At 37.4% G+C, this 16,260-nt stretch overlaps 2 protein-coding genes across 8 annotated transcripts in view; one reads left to right on the top strand and one right to left on the bottom strand.

The window, feature by feature from the left end:
• Positions 1–213: 213 nt before the first annotated feature.
• Positions 214–16,235, bottom strand: LACC1 (laccase domain containing 1). 5 transcript variants are annotated; one of them, XM_060194790.1, is made up of 7 exons: positions 16,149–16,235; positions 13,644–14,258; positions 12,394–12,572; positions 10,161–10,326; positions 7,774–7,999; positions 5,950–6,110; positions 214–3,342 (listed from the first exon to the last, which is right to left on the bottom strand). In XM_060194790.1, exons 2-6 carry the CDS (start codon positions 14,206–14,208, stop codon positions 5,951–5,953), a joined length of 1,296 nt encoding a protein of 431 aa, XP_060050773.1. In that variant the 5' UTR covers positions 14,209–14,258; positions 16,149–16,235; the 3' UTR covers positions 214–3,342; position 5,950. The 5 variants fall into 5 exon arrangements, with proteins under 5 accessions (XP_060050773.1, XP_007526675.1, XP_060050774.1 ...); XM_007526613.3 differs by lacking the exon at positions 16,149–16,235 and adding an exon at positions 15,977–16,100; XM_060194791.1 differs by lacking the exon at positions 16,149–16,235 and adding an exon at positions 15,977–16,100 and having other exon boundaries at positions 12,469–12,572.
• The window catches only part of CCDC122 (coiled-coil domain containing 122), a 67,452-nt gene continuing 67,230 nt past the window's right edge, over positions 16,039–16,260 (top strand). Inside the window, exon 1 of one of the 3 annotated variants that reach the window (XM_007526614.3) lies at positions 16,039–16,153. The gene's annotated coding sequence lies outside the window, so the exon portion shown is untranslated. The remainder of the gene's footprint in view (positions 16,154–16,260) is intronic. The other 2 variants (XM_060194797.1, XM_060194798.1) reach the window with 2 other exon arrangements.

Below are 16,260 nucleotides of genomic sequence, written 5' to 3'. Positions count from 1 at the left end.
TATTGCAGTTAATGAGTGCTTATTTAAAAAAATAAATTTATTAAAAAAATCATCGTGGTTACATCCCCCAAATTCTAGGGTGATAAAGATTGACAGCAGCAATAAGATTAAACATTTTAGTAGTGAATCATTTTATCTTGGGGTATTAAATACGCTTTACTTAAAAAGAAACAAATTTTATTATATGCACTGCAAATGTAATCCAAAATCACAGAAAACAGAACATAACTTTTACTTGATTTTCAAATATTTTGGTACATAAGGAGAGATGTGGATGCCTATAATAATTCGTAAACTTCAAACAAATTTGTAAACTTCAAAAAAAATACAGTGAAGAAATGGAAAATCAGCCTTTCTCAATGTGTGAAATTATTCCTTAGTTTTTATAATCATTAGACAATATTGTGCATAAGTTTAAAATTGTTACTCTAAGCTATATATTAATGCACTCCCTGAATTGGATGAGATGAGGTATTTCATTATAATTTTACACTGGAATATAAGAAGCATAGAAAAATTAAATCAAACAAGGTATCAAGTAGTAACAATCTTATGACACCTATCACAATATTGAAATAGCTGTTTTTGACTATTCACCGTGTATAAAATATCCTGAAGGCTACAAATACACTTTTTAGCCTATCCTAGTCCCTCAATGTGTTCTTGACTGAGTAAATGAATAAATGAAATTAACAAGAATTTGAAAACAAAAGTTTAATTTAGATAACTTTGACTAGCTAGAACATCTAAAATGGCAGCTAGAGGCCACAAGATGTGTCTTCAAGCCTTTTGTTGCTGCAAATTATGTGATTTTAACTCACACTTCAGAAAGACTTTTTTCTAAGCTGATTAAGATACGTGAAAAACACCTGACCTATGTCTTTCAGAGAAGCTGTAAAGATAATCTGATGTACTGTACATGAAAGTTTATTGTAGATATCAAAGTTGCTATTATTTTACTACAGTCATGTAGAAAATGCACTAATTTTTAAAAGGTAATGCTATTACAACTCACATATTTTAAAATATATTTACCATATAGCCAGAAGTGGTTCACCCAATAGAGTGCATATGTGCACAGGGACCTCGGTTTGGGTCCCCAAACTACCACATAGAAGCATCTGCATGAAAGCTTCATGAATGGAGTACTGGTCCTGTAGTGTCTCCTTGTCTCTCTACCTCTATCTAAAGAAAAGAAAAATAATGGCTGCCAGGACCAGTGGAGTCATGCATTCACTGAGCTCCAGCAATAACCCTGGTAGGAAAAACAAAACCACACAGACACACACACACACACATATTTTTTCTCCAATTCAGAATATCCAACTCTTCTCCAAATGAAAATATTGTATGACTTTCTTCAACATATAACCGCTTGCTTTATTTTCTCCAGTACTACTGAATAGTCCACACCTTTCACACCTATGCACCCTGTTTAATGCACTGAAATACAATCTTACTACCATTGCCCGTACCAATGGCTTCAATATGGTCAATCTATTTATTTCTCCACAACCCTCATTTTATCTCTGAAAGTTTACTTTTGTGCACCTCTCACCTTGCTTCTTTCTTCAAAATGATAGTCTTTGACCTGCTTCTTATTAGTTCAAATACAGTGGTATAAGGATTCATTCTTGGTTCTCCTTTATTTGCCCACTCTATAGTTTTACATAGATGGGTTAGCCTATTCCAGTAGGTTTTTTCTTTTCTTTTCTTTTCTTTTTTTTTGCCTCCAGGGTTATTGCTGGGACTCAGTGCCTGCAGTACGAATCCCCTGTTCCTGGAGGCCATTTTTTCCATTTTCCCTATTTTGTTGCACTTGTTATTGTTGCCACTGCTACTGTCGTTGTTGGATAGGCCTGAGAGAAATCAAGATGAGGGGAACACAGAGAAGGAGAGAGAAAGATAGACACCTGCAGACCTGCTTCTCCGCTTGTGAAGCGACTCCCCTGTAGGTGGGGAGGCAGGGGCTCAAACCAAGGATCCTTGCACTGGCCCTTGCACTTCACACCATGTGCACTTAACCAGGTGTGCTACAGCCCAATCACCGCCCCCCACCAAGTAGGTAAAATTCTTAGCCTGTTTTCTCTCATAGGTTCCAGTTTCATCATTTATAATTGCAACTAAATATTTCCATATGGATCCACTTTATTCTGTGCATCCAGTCATCTTTCTCCCTTGTCTAAACCTCCTCTTCTTTTCATTCCAATTCTGGTGGTCAGCCAAGCAGAAATCTTGGTATAGTAATAACTTTTCCTCTTTCTCATTTGTCACCTCATTATTATCTGGCTCTATTGGCTGCATTTTTTAAATGTCTCTCTGTCTGCTCTACCTCACCAATTAATTTCTACTGCCTTCTTGCAGACCTCTAATTTTATTTTTGTTTTCATCATTGTGGCTTCATCACTCTAAAACAACTTTTTTCAGATAAAAAGACAGAGGAAAAAAACACTACAGCACCAATGCTTGCTGCCTAAGTACTACAGAAACTGGGCTGGAAGGTGGGTTTTATGCACGACAAAGCAAGTATACTAACCAGGTGAGTTATCTTGTAGGCCCTATCTGTTTCTTTTTGAAAGAATTTTGATCACCATTTAGTCGGTCGGCTTTGGTGTTTCATAATGTAAATCCATTGTTACACAAGATGTCAAGGAAACAAAAACACTCCTGTACTTTTTTTTATGCATATGTTTTACCAGGAAAATAAACTTGAGATGAGAGATGGCATCTGAGAATTTTCTATTTTGTTTCCAACCTGTATTTCCAGTAACTCCTGCCTACACCCTACTCTCTAGGTTATATAATATACTTTGAATTACACACTCTAGTTCATGGTACTCCCACTGCCTACTAGATAGTTCTTCACCTATCAAAAGCCTATATTTTTCTTGGACCTATGTTAATTCTTCCCTATCTTGCCTTCCATATAGGATTAATCTTTTATTCAATCTGTACTGTTTTACTATTATTACGATTAAATTGTTAGATGTGTTTATCTCCACTGCATAAGACTCAAGGGGGAAGGTCTTTTTTATTTTTATTTTACCTATGCCTGACATAATGCTGATAAACAGAAGTTACTAAAAAATACGTAGCAGACCTATTCCTTAGTTATGATAGAGAACAAACTTTAAGAATAATTTGCATCTGTGTAATGTATGATATTTTTGTCAGTTATTGTTAAAATCATGTGATAATCATTTTCTTTTGAACGACAATGAAAATATGCCCTAAAGGTGATCCTTTTGATCCTTTTAGTCTTTAGCAAATCAAACAGCTACACTTCTCTCTTGTAACTTGGAAGGAAGTAGGAAACATCTATTCAAAGGTTCAGTCAATTGTCTGTAAAACAAACACAAAAATCAAGTATGAGATCTTTACTAATTCTATTAGAATATCAAATAAGGCTAACAGAATCTTAATGCTAAAGACAATATGAAAACCAAAAGAACTATTGATTCAGTTAAAAGTACCCTTTAGGAAAATTAGTTATATGTTAGAGAATTGATGCTAAATCATTTTCCCAGAACATATTTATAAAGCTAAAAACAAAACAAAACAAACTCTTTAATCAATGTTGATTTCATACAATGATATTCTCTGGATCTAGGTGTTAGAAAACTATAGCTTGTGTACTAAAAGTAGCCCTCTCTTAGTTTTTGTAAATAAAGTTTTACTGAAAGACAATCATATTTATTCTGTATTGATCCCATCCACTCATGCTATATACAATGGCAAAATTTAACAAGTCAGAGAATGTATGCTACACAAAGCCACAAGTATTTATCATTTGACCCATTAAATTTTTTGGTTAATGCTTGCTAAAACCAATTGGAAATATAGTTGAAAATAGGGTTCAGGTCCTGGAACATGATGTAGAAGAAGACCTCGTGGGAGTTGAATTATGTGGAAAACTGAGAAATGTTACACATGTACCAATTACTGTATTTCACTGTTGACTGTAAACCATTAATCCCCCAATAAAGAAATTTGAAAAAAAGGGAGAGGAAAATATAGAGATCTTAGGAAATATATAGATATCTAGTTCACAGGAAAGATAAATGGCACACACAGAATTAAAAAAATTATTCTATTTCCTTACTTTTAATTTATGTCTACACTAAGTATTTTTATTTTTTGAATATTTATTTTATTCATTTATTCCTTTTTGTTGCCCTTGTTTTATTATTGTAGTTATTATTGTTGTCATTGTTGTTGGATAGGACAGAGAGAAATGGAGAGAGGAGGGGGAAGACAGAGGGGGAGAGAAAGACAGACACTTGCAGACCTGCTTCATCGCTTGTGAAGCGAATTCCCCTGCAGGTGGGGAGCCGGGGGCTCGAACCGGGATCCTTACGCAGGTCCCTGTGCTTTGTACCATGTGCGCTTAACCCGCTGCGCTACTGCCCAACTCCCAACACTAAGTATTTTTCATTAACCAGGAAAATTGTGGCTACTTTTTAAAATTTGCTTTTTAATGCAGTTCTAGAGATCAAGCCTTGGGTCCCACATATGTGGTAAGCCACCTACATGGCCTTACTTTTTATTTAATATTTTCACTAAAGGTGAGAGATACCAAAACACAGCTCCACCATCCATGGTGTTCCACTTGTTTCTGTCCTTTATGTCCTTTATTTAAAAAATATTTATTTATTTAATCCCTTTTGCTGTCCTTATTGTTTTTATTGTTGTAGTTATTATTGTTGTTATTGATGTCGTTGTTGGATAGGACAGAGAGAAATGGAGAGAGGAGGGGAAGATAAATGGGGGAGAGAAAGATAGACACCTGCAGACCTGCTTCACCACCTGTGAAGTGACTCCCCTGCAAGTGGGGTGGTGGGGGCTCGAACTGAGATCCTTACGCTGGTCCTTGCGCTTTGCACCACCTGCACTTAACCTGATGCACTACTGCCTGACTCCCCTGTCCTTTATGTTTTAATGTAGTGGTGGGGATCAGCTCAGGGCTTCACTCATGGAAGGCATATGTTCAATCCACTGACATACCTCTCCAGCCTGTTTGTTTCTTTTTTTAATTACTTTTATTTATTTATTATTGGATAGAGACAGAGAAATCATGAGGGAAGGGGAGACAGAATGCGAGAGACACACCAGCAGCCCTACTTCACCACTCGTGAAGCTTTCCTCCTGCAGGTGGGGACCAGGGACTTGAACCTGGATCCTCGCACACTGTAATATGAGCACTTAACCAGATACGCCACTGCCTGGCCCCTGATTTTTTTTTCTTTATATAGAATATGCCACTGAAAATTAACTTTTCTATCACTATCACTTTATTTAAAAGTATAGCTTTTTTTTTCAATAGAAATAAAGGAGGGGCGAGGTGGTAGTGCACTGGCTAAGTGCTCACATTACAGTGTGAAAGGATCCACATTCAAGCCCCTGGTCCCCATCTGCAGGAGGAAAGCTTTATGAATGTTGAAGCAGGGCTGCAAGTGTCTCTCACTGTCCCTCTCTCTATCTCCCTCTCCCCTCTCAATTTCTCTCTGTCTCTATCCAATAATAAATAAATTAAAAGATTTTTAAAAGTAGATTTAACTATTATTATTTTTATTTTATTTTATTTTCCTCCAGGGTTATTGCTGGGGCTTGGTGCCTGCACACCGAATCCACTGCTCCTGGAGGCTATTTTTCCCCTTTTGTTGCCCTTGTTGTTTATCGTTATTGTTGTTATTGCTGTCACTGTTCGACAGGACAGAAAGAAATCGAGAGAGATGGGGAAGACAGTGAGGGGGAGAGAAAGATAAACACCTGCAGACCTGCTTCACTGCCTGTGAAGCGACTGCCCTGCAGATGGGGAGCCGGGAGCTCATGCCACGTGTGCTTAATTGGATGCACTACCGCCTGGCTCCCAACTATTAATTATTTTTTAAGATATAAAGGGAAGAAGACAGATAGAAGGGAGGAAGGAGAAAAAGTCATATACTATACCTCATTCCCGGATTGATATGAAGCCAATTTGTGTACCAAAATTAAGGCCGTCTCGGACATGGGAAAAAAACTTGTCAGGATGGCAGGATGTACAAAGCTCAAGATCTTGGTTATGGTCCTGAATATTCTGTGGAAGAATTCCTCCCCGTTCTAGAAGAATCCTTAGGATAAAATTTTTTCAAAAAACAGCAAGAGTTTATGTTACCAATTATCAAAATATGATAGTGTCATAAAAGAAATCTGGGAAAGATCTGCTTGGGGCAATTCAAACTGTCCTTCAGTTACAGAACAAGGGCTAGCTGAGACATGGTAGATTCTATCACCATTTGTGGTGACTACACAGCCTTCCATATCATCTTGCGGACATGATCTTGATTATAATAAATTATAATAAAAATTATAATAAAAATCAAGTACTTCTTTATGAAGGAATTTCTAAAGGAACCATAATATATTTGTAGACAAGGTTCATTTGATTCAGGCAGAATGTGTTTTTATTCATTTTATCCTATTTTCCTCCCTCCTATTAAATATTTTTTTCATTGTAAACTTGATCCTTCATAATACTTTATGATCTAAAATACAGCTATTGGAGGCTGGGTGGTGGCACATCTGGTTGAGTGCACATATTATAAGGCACAAGGACTTGAGTTCATCTGTAGGGGGAAAGGTTCACAAATGGTGAAACAGTGCTACAGGTGTCTCTCCCCCTCTCACCCTGTCTCTTCCTTCTTGATTTCTGTTTCTATCCAATAAATAATTTATAAAAATATAGTTTAAAAAAACATAGCCATTAATATTTCTTTTACAAATCACATTTAAGAATCAATTTCAATCCCTCCCACTTAATATTGAGTGAGGCAAATCTGAGCAAGATTTGCTAATAAGGATATAAACATGATTCAAATAAAACAACAAATTTCCTTTGTAGAATGGACATAATTTTTATAGGGGTTTAACCAAAACTTCAAAAATTCAAGGGACCATAAAAACTGTTTTTACACTTTCTCATATTTTTACTAAGAAATTTATTTTTATAGTTAGAGAATAATCTTAAAATAACAGCTTCCTGATAGTTTAGGGATGGCTGAGGAGGGGCCAGGCGGTGGCACACCTGGTTAAGAGCACACACTGAAGTGCACAAGGACCCACATTCAAGCCCCTGGTCCCCATCTGCAGGGGGCAGGCTTCATGAGTGGTGAAGCAGGGCTGTAGATGTCTCTCTGTCTCTATCCTTCTCTATATCCGACTCCCCTCTCAATTTTTGTCTGTCTCTATCCAATAATAAATTAAGAAAAAAGAGTATTTAAAAAATAATAAAATAAAAAAACTTAAAAAGGAATGGCTGAGGAATTTAGCTGAAGAATGGCTATAAAGTAAAGTATATTCCAAATGTTCTGTTTTAACATATTAAATTTTTATTTAGTTTATTTTAATCACAGTCCTGTTCTGGCTTATGGTAGTGCTGAGGATTGAGCTCAAGGCATCAAAAGAATGGAAGTCTTTTTTTTTTTTTTTGGAAGTCATTTTACATAACCATTATGCTATTTCCTCAGTCCTTTATTATATGGAGCTTAAGTACATCTTGTAAGCTATATGCCAGCTGTTAACTTATTCCCTTGCAATCAAAAGATACAGGTAGAAAATTTCTGCTAGTCAAATTTAAAATGAGAATAGATACTATATTTTAAATGTTCTGTGTGCATGTATGTCAGATACATAGATATCTACAACTTGTATTTTTCTTCAAGTTACTACATAACTTTCAGTTTAGAAACAGTAAGCAATAACCAAATTGTAGTTCTGAAATGAAATCAAACAAACCTGGTGGCTTTACGGATGTCAACATAGGGATTTGATGAGTTAAACAGGTGGACACATTCAGGATCAAGATCATGAAAAGCTTTTGCTGATTCCCTTGGAAGAGTAAAACAGCAAGGCCCAATTGAAGGTCCCAGTACAACAATAATATCTTCCAAACTACATCCATATTCTGAGACCATAGCATTCACAGTTGCCATGGCAACACCTAACAAAGTACCTTTCCAGCCTGACAAATAGGAAGAAAAAGAGATAAAGAAAATTGAAGCAAAACAAAATTTCTTTATAGTAAGCAAAGTTAGATGGCATATTTTTTCAAGGTTCAGAAAGAGTAAGTGAATCACAAAATTAATTTAGCCAGTTAACTAATACTGACTTTTAAATGAGGGATATTATATAAAGTATCTAACATAGAAGAGAGAGATTCTGCTTCCTCTTTAAAATGCTTTACAATTTTACTTTCCACCGGGCTTATACCTACTTGTCTTTTCTCTAGCCTTCTTTTTTTTTTTTTTTACTTTTAAAAACTGAAGCTAACATATAGCATTAAACATATCATTTAGTTTAAGTGTATATATCGAGAAGGTTAAGTATAATAGCCTTATTGTGCAATCTCTGAACTTTTACATCTTTGAAAACTGAAATGCATATAACCATTAAACAATAACTTCCCCCTTCTTCCACCACACTTTCGCAACCATTATAGTTGCAGTTTCTATGAATTTGACTAATCCAGGTATCTCATAAAAATGGAATTCCTTCTATTATTGAGTTGTAAGGTTTCTTTATATTTCTACGTATTAAACTTTTTTCAAATATATGTATTATATGAATTGTATGTCTCCCATTCAACTAGTTGCTTTTTGATTCAGTGGACTGTGTTCTTTGGTACACAAAAGTTTCCCATTTAAATGAAACTCAATTATTATTATTATTTTTTTTTACTGCTGGGACTTGGTGCTGAATTCACTGTTGCTGGAGGCTATTTTCTTGTTGCCTATTTTATTATTATTGTTGCTATTTGCTATCATTGTTGTTGGATAAGACAGAGAGAAATGGAGAGAGGTAGGCAAGACAGAGAGGGGGAGAGAAAGATAGACATCTTTAAGATAGACCTGCTTAACCACCTGTAAAGCGACTCCCCCCCCCTGCAGGTAGGGAGCTGGGGGCTCTAACCAGATCCTTATGTTGGTTCTTGCTTCTTGGGCCATGTGCACTTAACCCTCTGCACCACTGCCCAGCCCCTAAATGAAACCTAATTTATCTGTCTTTAATTTTTGTTGTCTGTTTTTGGTATCATATGTAAGAAAATACCGCCTAATATAAGATTATGATGATTTGCACTTAAATTTTCTTCTTTGAATTTTACAGCATTAACATTTAGATCTTTGTTCCATTTTGAGTTTTAATTTTTATATGTAATCTAAGGACTCAGCATTCTTTGACATGTTGATGTCCAGTTTTCCTAGAACTATTTACTGAAGAGACTGTCCTTTTTTCTAGTTTTAAAACTGATTTCCAATCACTCAAAATATATTACTTGAAATAAATCAAAAGAAAAATATATCCCTTCCTCATTCATCTATAGCTAAAAAGAAAACTCAACAGATTTTGAAGCAAAAGCAAATCCAAAAGATCACCTCTCATTTCACATTGAATCATAATCACTTTAGAGTAAAGTAAAACATTTTTAAAATACTTCAGGAAAACCAAAACTCATGTCTTTTAACAAAATACTTCATTTAAAAAGTCTACTACTTTATTTTTAGAGAATAGTTAAAGCTAATAGATCACAGCATGTTAGAATAAGTGTAGCTTTCCAAATCTATCTTTTTCTTCTCTTCATGCCTTTATATTGTTGCAGCTATGTCTAACCTTCCCCTTCACCACTGCCTAATAACCATAATAATACTCCATGGAATGTGTTTTGACAACATAGAGTCCCTCTCTGTTCCTTTATTACAACAACTGGAAGTCCTACTGGTATTATGCATTTGAAAAGTCAAGCATACTTAGTCTGAAGTGTTAAGTTTTTGCTGCTCTAAATGTTAAATAGCATCCTAAGAAACCCTGGCACTTAGCCAAATCTTACTAATGACTTTTAAAAAAAAAAATCAGTCTAGATAATGCTTCCCTTGGGAATCCTATTCTGAAAAAAAAAAATCAGTCTAGATAATACTTCCTTTGATAATCCTATTCTGATTCAAATAATTTGACTTAGCTATCCTATCAACTTCTATAATATAGGAGAGTTATGGTGACCTTACTCCTATCTCCATGCTTACCACCATATAAAGTAATTAGTTATTTGGCATAACTACCAGAAAGAAAAAACTTTTCTGGTACCATGAAATTAGTAAAACACTAAAAGTTTGATTTAGTACACTTACCAGAGTGAGCAACACCACATGCTTTTCTGACAGAATCTGCAAAAACTATTGGGATACAGTCAGCACCAAGAGCTGCTATTGTGACTCCTCTTTCATTTGTGGTGATTCCATCATATGACTCAGGTTCCTTCTTTCCCATAATCCATATGTCACTGGCATGATCAGTCTACAATCAAGGATGAGCAAAAGAAGTTTTAGAAGTATGAATTTTCCATCCATAGCTCTTCTAAAAGCACTCAATTTGGGGAGTCGGGCAGTAGCACAGCAGGTTAAGCACAAGGGCCAGAGTAAGGATGCCAGTTGGAGGCCCTGGGTCCCCACCTGCAGAGGAGTCACTTCACAATGGTGAAGTAGGTCTGCAGGTGTCTATCTTTCTCTCCCCTCTGTCTTCCCCTCCTCTCTCCATTTTTCTCTATCTTATCCAACAGCAATAACAACAACAACAAGGGCAACAAAAGGGAAAAAAAGAAAAACAGAAAAATTTATTTTAAAAAATAATAAAATTATTAAAAAAAAAAAAAAAAAAAGACAAGCCCATCACTGTAGCTATAGCAGCAGACATACCAGACAGAAAAGGGAGTTGGGTGGTAGTGCAGCGGGTTATGAGCAGGTGGTGTGAAGTGCAAGGACCTGTGTAAGGATCCCAGTTCGAGCCCCAGGATCCCCACCTGCAGGGGAGTCGCTTCACAAGCGGTGAAGCAGGTCTGCAGGTGTCTATCTTTCTTTCCCCTTTTCTTTTCTTTTTTTTTTTTCTTTTCCTCCTCCAGGGTTATTGCTGGGCTTGGTGCCTGCACCATGAATCCACCGCTCCTGGAGGCCATTTTTCCCCCTTTTTGTTGCCCTTGTTGTAGCTTCGTTGTGGCTATTATTATTGCCCTTGTTGACGCAATTCGTTGTTGGATAGGACAGAGAGAAATGGAGAGAGGAGGGGAAGACAGAGAAGGGGAGAGAACGACAGACACCTGCAGACCTGCTTCACCGCCTGTGAGGCGACTCCCCTGCAGATGGGGAGCCGGGGGCTCGAACCGGGATCCTTATGCCGCCGACGCCTGTGCTTTGTGCCACATGCGCTTAACCCACTGCGCCACCGCCCGACCCCCTCTTTCCCCTTTTCTGTCTTCCCTCCTTTCTCCATTTCTCTCTGTCCTATCCAATGATGACATCAATAACTAAAACAATAAGGGCAACAAATAAATAAATTTAAAAAAAAATAATAAAAGCACTCATTTTGTATAAAATTATATAGCCTATTCATTAATGAATAGATCACTTCTATATATAGTTAAATAAAAAAAAGTATTTAACTTTTGGTTAATAACTTTTATATACATGTACACATGTATATATAAAACTTACATACATATATAAGATACACATATCTTATTGAAAGGAAATAAGTTTTTTTAATTTTTTTTTTTTTTTTACTAGAGCACTGCTTAGCTGTAGCTTATGGTGATACAGAGGACTGAACCTTTGGACTGAACCTGGGACTTTGGAGCCTCAGGCATTAGAGTCTCTTTGCATAAATATTCTGCTATCTACCCCTGTCCCAGACTTTACTATTTTAAAAATTCAATGTACATAGGGCTGGGTGAAAACATAGTGGGTTAAGTGCACATGGTGAAAAACGCAAGGAACAATGTAAGGATCCCAGTTTGAGCCCCTGGCTCCCTACCTGCAGGGGGGTCACTTTGCAAGCAGTGAAGCAGGTCTGTAGGTGTCTTTATCTCCCCCTCTCTGTCTTCTTCCTCTCTGTTTCTCTCTGTCCTATCCAACAACAATAACAACATCACATTCAAAATGTTAAATGAATTACCAAATCAATCATGTTTTTACTTTCATAGGCTCCAGAAAAGCTAGCATTCTGTAATAAACACGGTGTTATTTAGAAAGCTATGGCCTTTCTCTTACAATCTTTAGGAACCTTCCTTCTAATCAGAAAGGGAAGAGATAACCATATTCTCTGAGGACAACTGTACTTTTAAACATAATTTGCTTCAGATGATTGACAGAAATAGGTGAGAAGAAGAAAAAGGAAGGAGAATTGATTTGATCTTTGGGCTATAGTGTATAGCCCTAAATAAAATAATCACAAGAATTATCTTAATTTTAATAAAAAATCAAATACAAAAGAAAAATAGCTTGATTAAAGTTCATGTTGTTATAGGCAGAGCCAAGAATATATTTAAGAATTTCCAAAACATGAAACAAAATTTTACCTTTAAGATTTTACCTTTATTCGGTAAAATTTCTCTGCATTAAATCCAGCAGCATCCCCCAACCTACGCAGATTTTCTTGAACAACTACCTTGGGATCTCTCCGTTTGGAACTACTGAAAAGATTGAATGAGCTCAGGGTTGGTATGTAAGATATCCCACCTGTCCTTGTGGTAAATCCATGTATGAAATTATCTGTTGAAGACAGTGAAAATTAAAAATGTGCTATACCAAAAACTATAATGCCAGTCCCTCAGTAAGACTTTCCATGATCACATCAACCTGCATTTGTTTATCTAGTTACTAATATTTTTTCCTTTATTGGGAGTATTAATGGTTTAACCTCAACTGTAAAATACAGTAGTTTGTATATGTGTAACATTTCTGTTTCCCATATAACACTCTAAGCCTCCACCTAGGTCCTCCTCCACTATCATGTTCCTGGACCTAAACACTCCCCCACCCTAGTCCTTTACTTTGGTTCAGTAAGCCAATTCCAGTCCAAGTTTCTAATTTTTACAGCACTTTGTACATCCAAGTGTTTTTTGTTTTGGTATGATGGTTATAGCTGTGGCTCCATGCCTTTGGGCTGTTTCCTTTTTTTTTTTTTAGTTAGAAAGAGAAGGAATGAGATAAAAGATACAGGACACTACAGCACCACTCCATCACTAGTGAAATGTCCTTTGTGCAGGCATTCCAATGTGGTAACTGAGGGCTTGAACCTGGGTCTTCACACGTGGTAAGGTGTGCTCTTCACCAGATGAGCTCTTTCTCCCACCACCATGTATCCTTATTAATACTACTTTGTGTTTATTTTATCTTCCCTATGGAATTATTACCCTTCAAAGGGTATCTCCCGTCCCACTTGACTTTGTTATGCCTAATGGTACATAGCTCACAGTAAATAACAAAAAAAAGTAAGTTTTATTGTCTTAATTTTCACTCTTACATAACAGTGCCAATCATGTAAGGTTATAGGATGTTTAAATACTTATGGTCAAACATTTCAGTTTAGAGGAAAACTGGGGTCTGTCTTAAGGGTTAATTTGTGTAAAGAAATTTTATTTAGAGTGACTTAGAAGGATTATCTCTTGACACTCTTAAAACTGCAAGGCCATCGATGACACTCCCATGCTTTAAGTGATGCTAATGAGCACATGAACTCAAAATAGTTTACAAAAGAAAGAAAGAAGCAAAGAGGTTAACAACTGTTAAAGAAATATTTTTAAAATACACAATAAAAACAATATGTAGAGTCTATTCTACCTGAGATCAGAGGCGATGTGATAATGTTTAATTCTCCTTTGAGAGCTGGAAGACTTCTTAAATATGTTTCTATTTCATTCTGGATTACTTCTAGTCCTTGAGAAGTGATTGTGTTTATTTCTGTGTACTGTTTCAAAGGATTTCCCTTCAAAGTCAACTGTAAATCTTCAAACTCAAAATTATAAACATCAGTGAAGAGTTGATCAATAAAAGCTTTAATTAATGTCTTTCGGTGTATCGGTACAATTATCTTAATCCTGCTCAGGTCTTTTTCATCTATTTTTTGCTTAACAGTATACAAAGTAGCAGCCATGCTGGGATTGCTAACAGTCTCAAATTCTCTCAAGATTGTTGATAATTCATTGTTTGTTTCTAATTCCCAAGTATCATGGGTGTCATCCATCTCACAGGTGATGTTACTGCAACACATTATGCAGAGGAACTTGGCCTTTGCAGCATGGTGTACTTTGACAGCATTCAAGGTCTTCAGTAATAGCTGATGACAGCTTTTCTGAGAGTTCAGTTTCAGACCAAAGAGATCAATCAACACTGCTTCTGCCATCATTCAATACTGTGTGAAATCCTCAAAAGAGACTTTCTGTCCTCAAAAATCACCTGTAAAGAAAAAACTAACATAAGAGTGCAAAATTTGATCAATCTTTTTATAACAAAAATGTGTGGCTGGATAAAAAAAAAAAAAAGAGGAACTGCATTTATCTAACATGTAATCAAAATAGCAAAAATCTGACTCCCTCTCAGAAAAGCTAACTTTGGCAAAGCAAAGCCATCTCCTCATTCATTTTGTGAGTTATCTTCACATCTCAGAAAATTGGCAGATCCTCTAGTGTTGGTGGAGAGGTGTTTTCATAAGCAATTTTTAAGTAAGGGAATTACTTGTTGACTTAGACATTGTCCTGCTTTTTAATTACTGGGTGTTAACTTAGATTATTGTTACTGACATGTTATGTTTCATCTCTTCAGATGAAATACCAGGGCCATAACTGCAGTTGGTTGAAAGGAACTGTACTTTTTAAAGAAGTGTTTGACAGACTTCTCTGCTAAATGTGAATATATATATGGGCTGCCCTGGGTCAAATCAATGGGGTAAACAGTTAATTGTATTCATATACTTCCTTCAAGTTTGGGAGCTACTCTCTGCCCTGATCCAGCTTTCTAGTTTTATTCTCAATTCTGACACCATCTTCCCAAATATTTTTAGTCCACTTATATGTTAGCTATCAAGCTTCAAGCAAAAATTACTTAAGTCATAGGCCTCTAGGAACATACCTACAATAGATTTCCTAGCTTCTTTCCACCCTAAGATCCCTATTCACATCTGCTCTATTCCTACTTTTTAAAATTCCTATTTATTAAACATTTTGTCCTGCTTTATATCTTACCACCTTTGAGCCACCAAGTCACAGATGCTACTATGATTCCATCCTGACTTCCCTGGGCATATGACCTCATCAATATGTCTGGGAATCTCACCTTTCCAGAGCTTTTCCCCACTAGGTAAAGACAGAAACAGGCTGGGGATATGGATCAACCTGCCTATGCCCATGTCCATCGGAGAAGCAATTACAGAAGCCAGACCTACCACCTTCTGCAATACATCAATAATTTTGGTTCATATCCCCAAAGGGGAAGAAATGTTAGGGGAAGATGAAGAGAGGGCTCTGAACTCCAACTCTATCAAAACCTAGAGAGAGAAGAGGACAAGAGAGGGACCAGGCCATGGTTAAGTGCACATTAGGAAAAGAGGAAAGGGCATTCGGAAGTAGTAACAGGTGTAGGCATGACTTCGAAAGAAAGAGAAGGCAAAACCATAAGAAAACATATATAAATACAGATAGGTATAGAAATAATAGTAAGCCCGTATCTATGACCTTGTGAGAACTACTGCAGTTTACAATGGAGGTGGAATCATACCCATGTTGTCTCATAATTTTGTGAACCAATATTGAATCACTAATAAAAAAGAAGAGAAAAGGAAAGGAAAGAAAAGAAAAAGATCTTTTCTAAAATAAAGTGTTTGAGGGGAGGATAGCTAGGACTGAAGTTTTTCCTCCAGGGGTTACACAGTTGTCTTGGAAAAGTCAGTCATCACAGGGGGCTTCCATCTGGACCCCATTTAGTTTTCCCTCCTTTCTTACACCAACCCCCACACCCACGAAGACCCCGATTTTCTCAGCAGTGGCCCCTGTTCTGTGGCCTCTGATCTCTTTGGTGATCCTTCTCTGGGTCCTGTCCTCTCTGTTAGCCCCACCCCCGCCCGCGCACGGAACCCCCTCCCAGGTCCCGAGGGGTCTAGGGGGGAGAGTGGCAACTACACGCTCCCGCCGCGCGTCCTGGGCTCGCGACCCGCATTCCTTTTCCGCAGCGTGGACGGACCACCGGGCGCGGGAATCGCCCCGACGCGCACCCTCCGTCCTCCCGCTCTGGCCTCCTCTGCTCACCGCCCCCTCGCTCCTCAGCCTGAACCGGCCGCCGCGGGCCCGGCACCTGAGGTGAAAAGCCGCGTCCCGAGGCGCCACTGCCCGCCCCGTCTCTCAGCGGAAGCCACTCGGCCCCGACGGGGCTCGGCCCGCGGACTGCAGACACGGGACTCGGCCGC

The sequence above is a fragment of the Erinaceus europaeus genome, chromosome 7 (assembly GCF_950295315.1).
Source record: "Erinaceus europaeus chromosome 7, mEriEur2.1, whole genome shotgun sequence".
Taxonomy (NCBI): Eukaryota; Metazoa; Chordata; class Mammalia; order Eulipotyphla; family Erinaceidae; genus Erinaceus; species Erinaceus europaeus.
The sequence above is the reverse complement of the archived record's forward strand: the minus strand, read 5'-3'. Positions and strand labels throughout refer to the sequence as shown.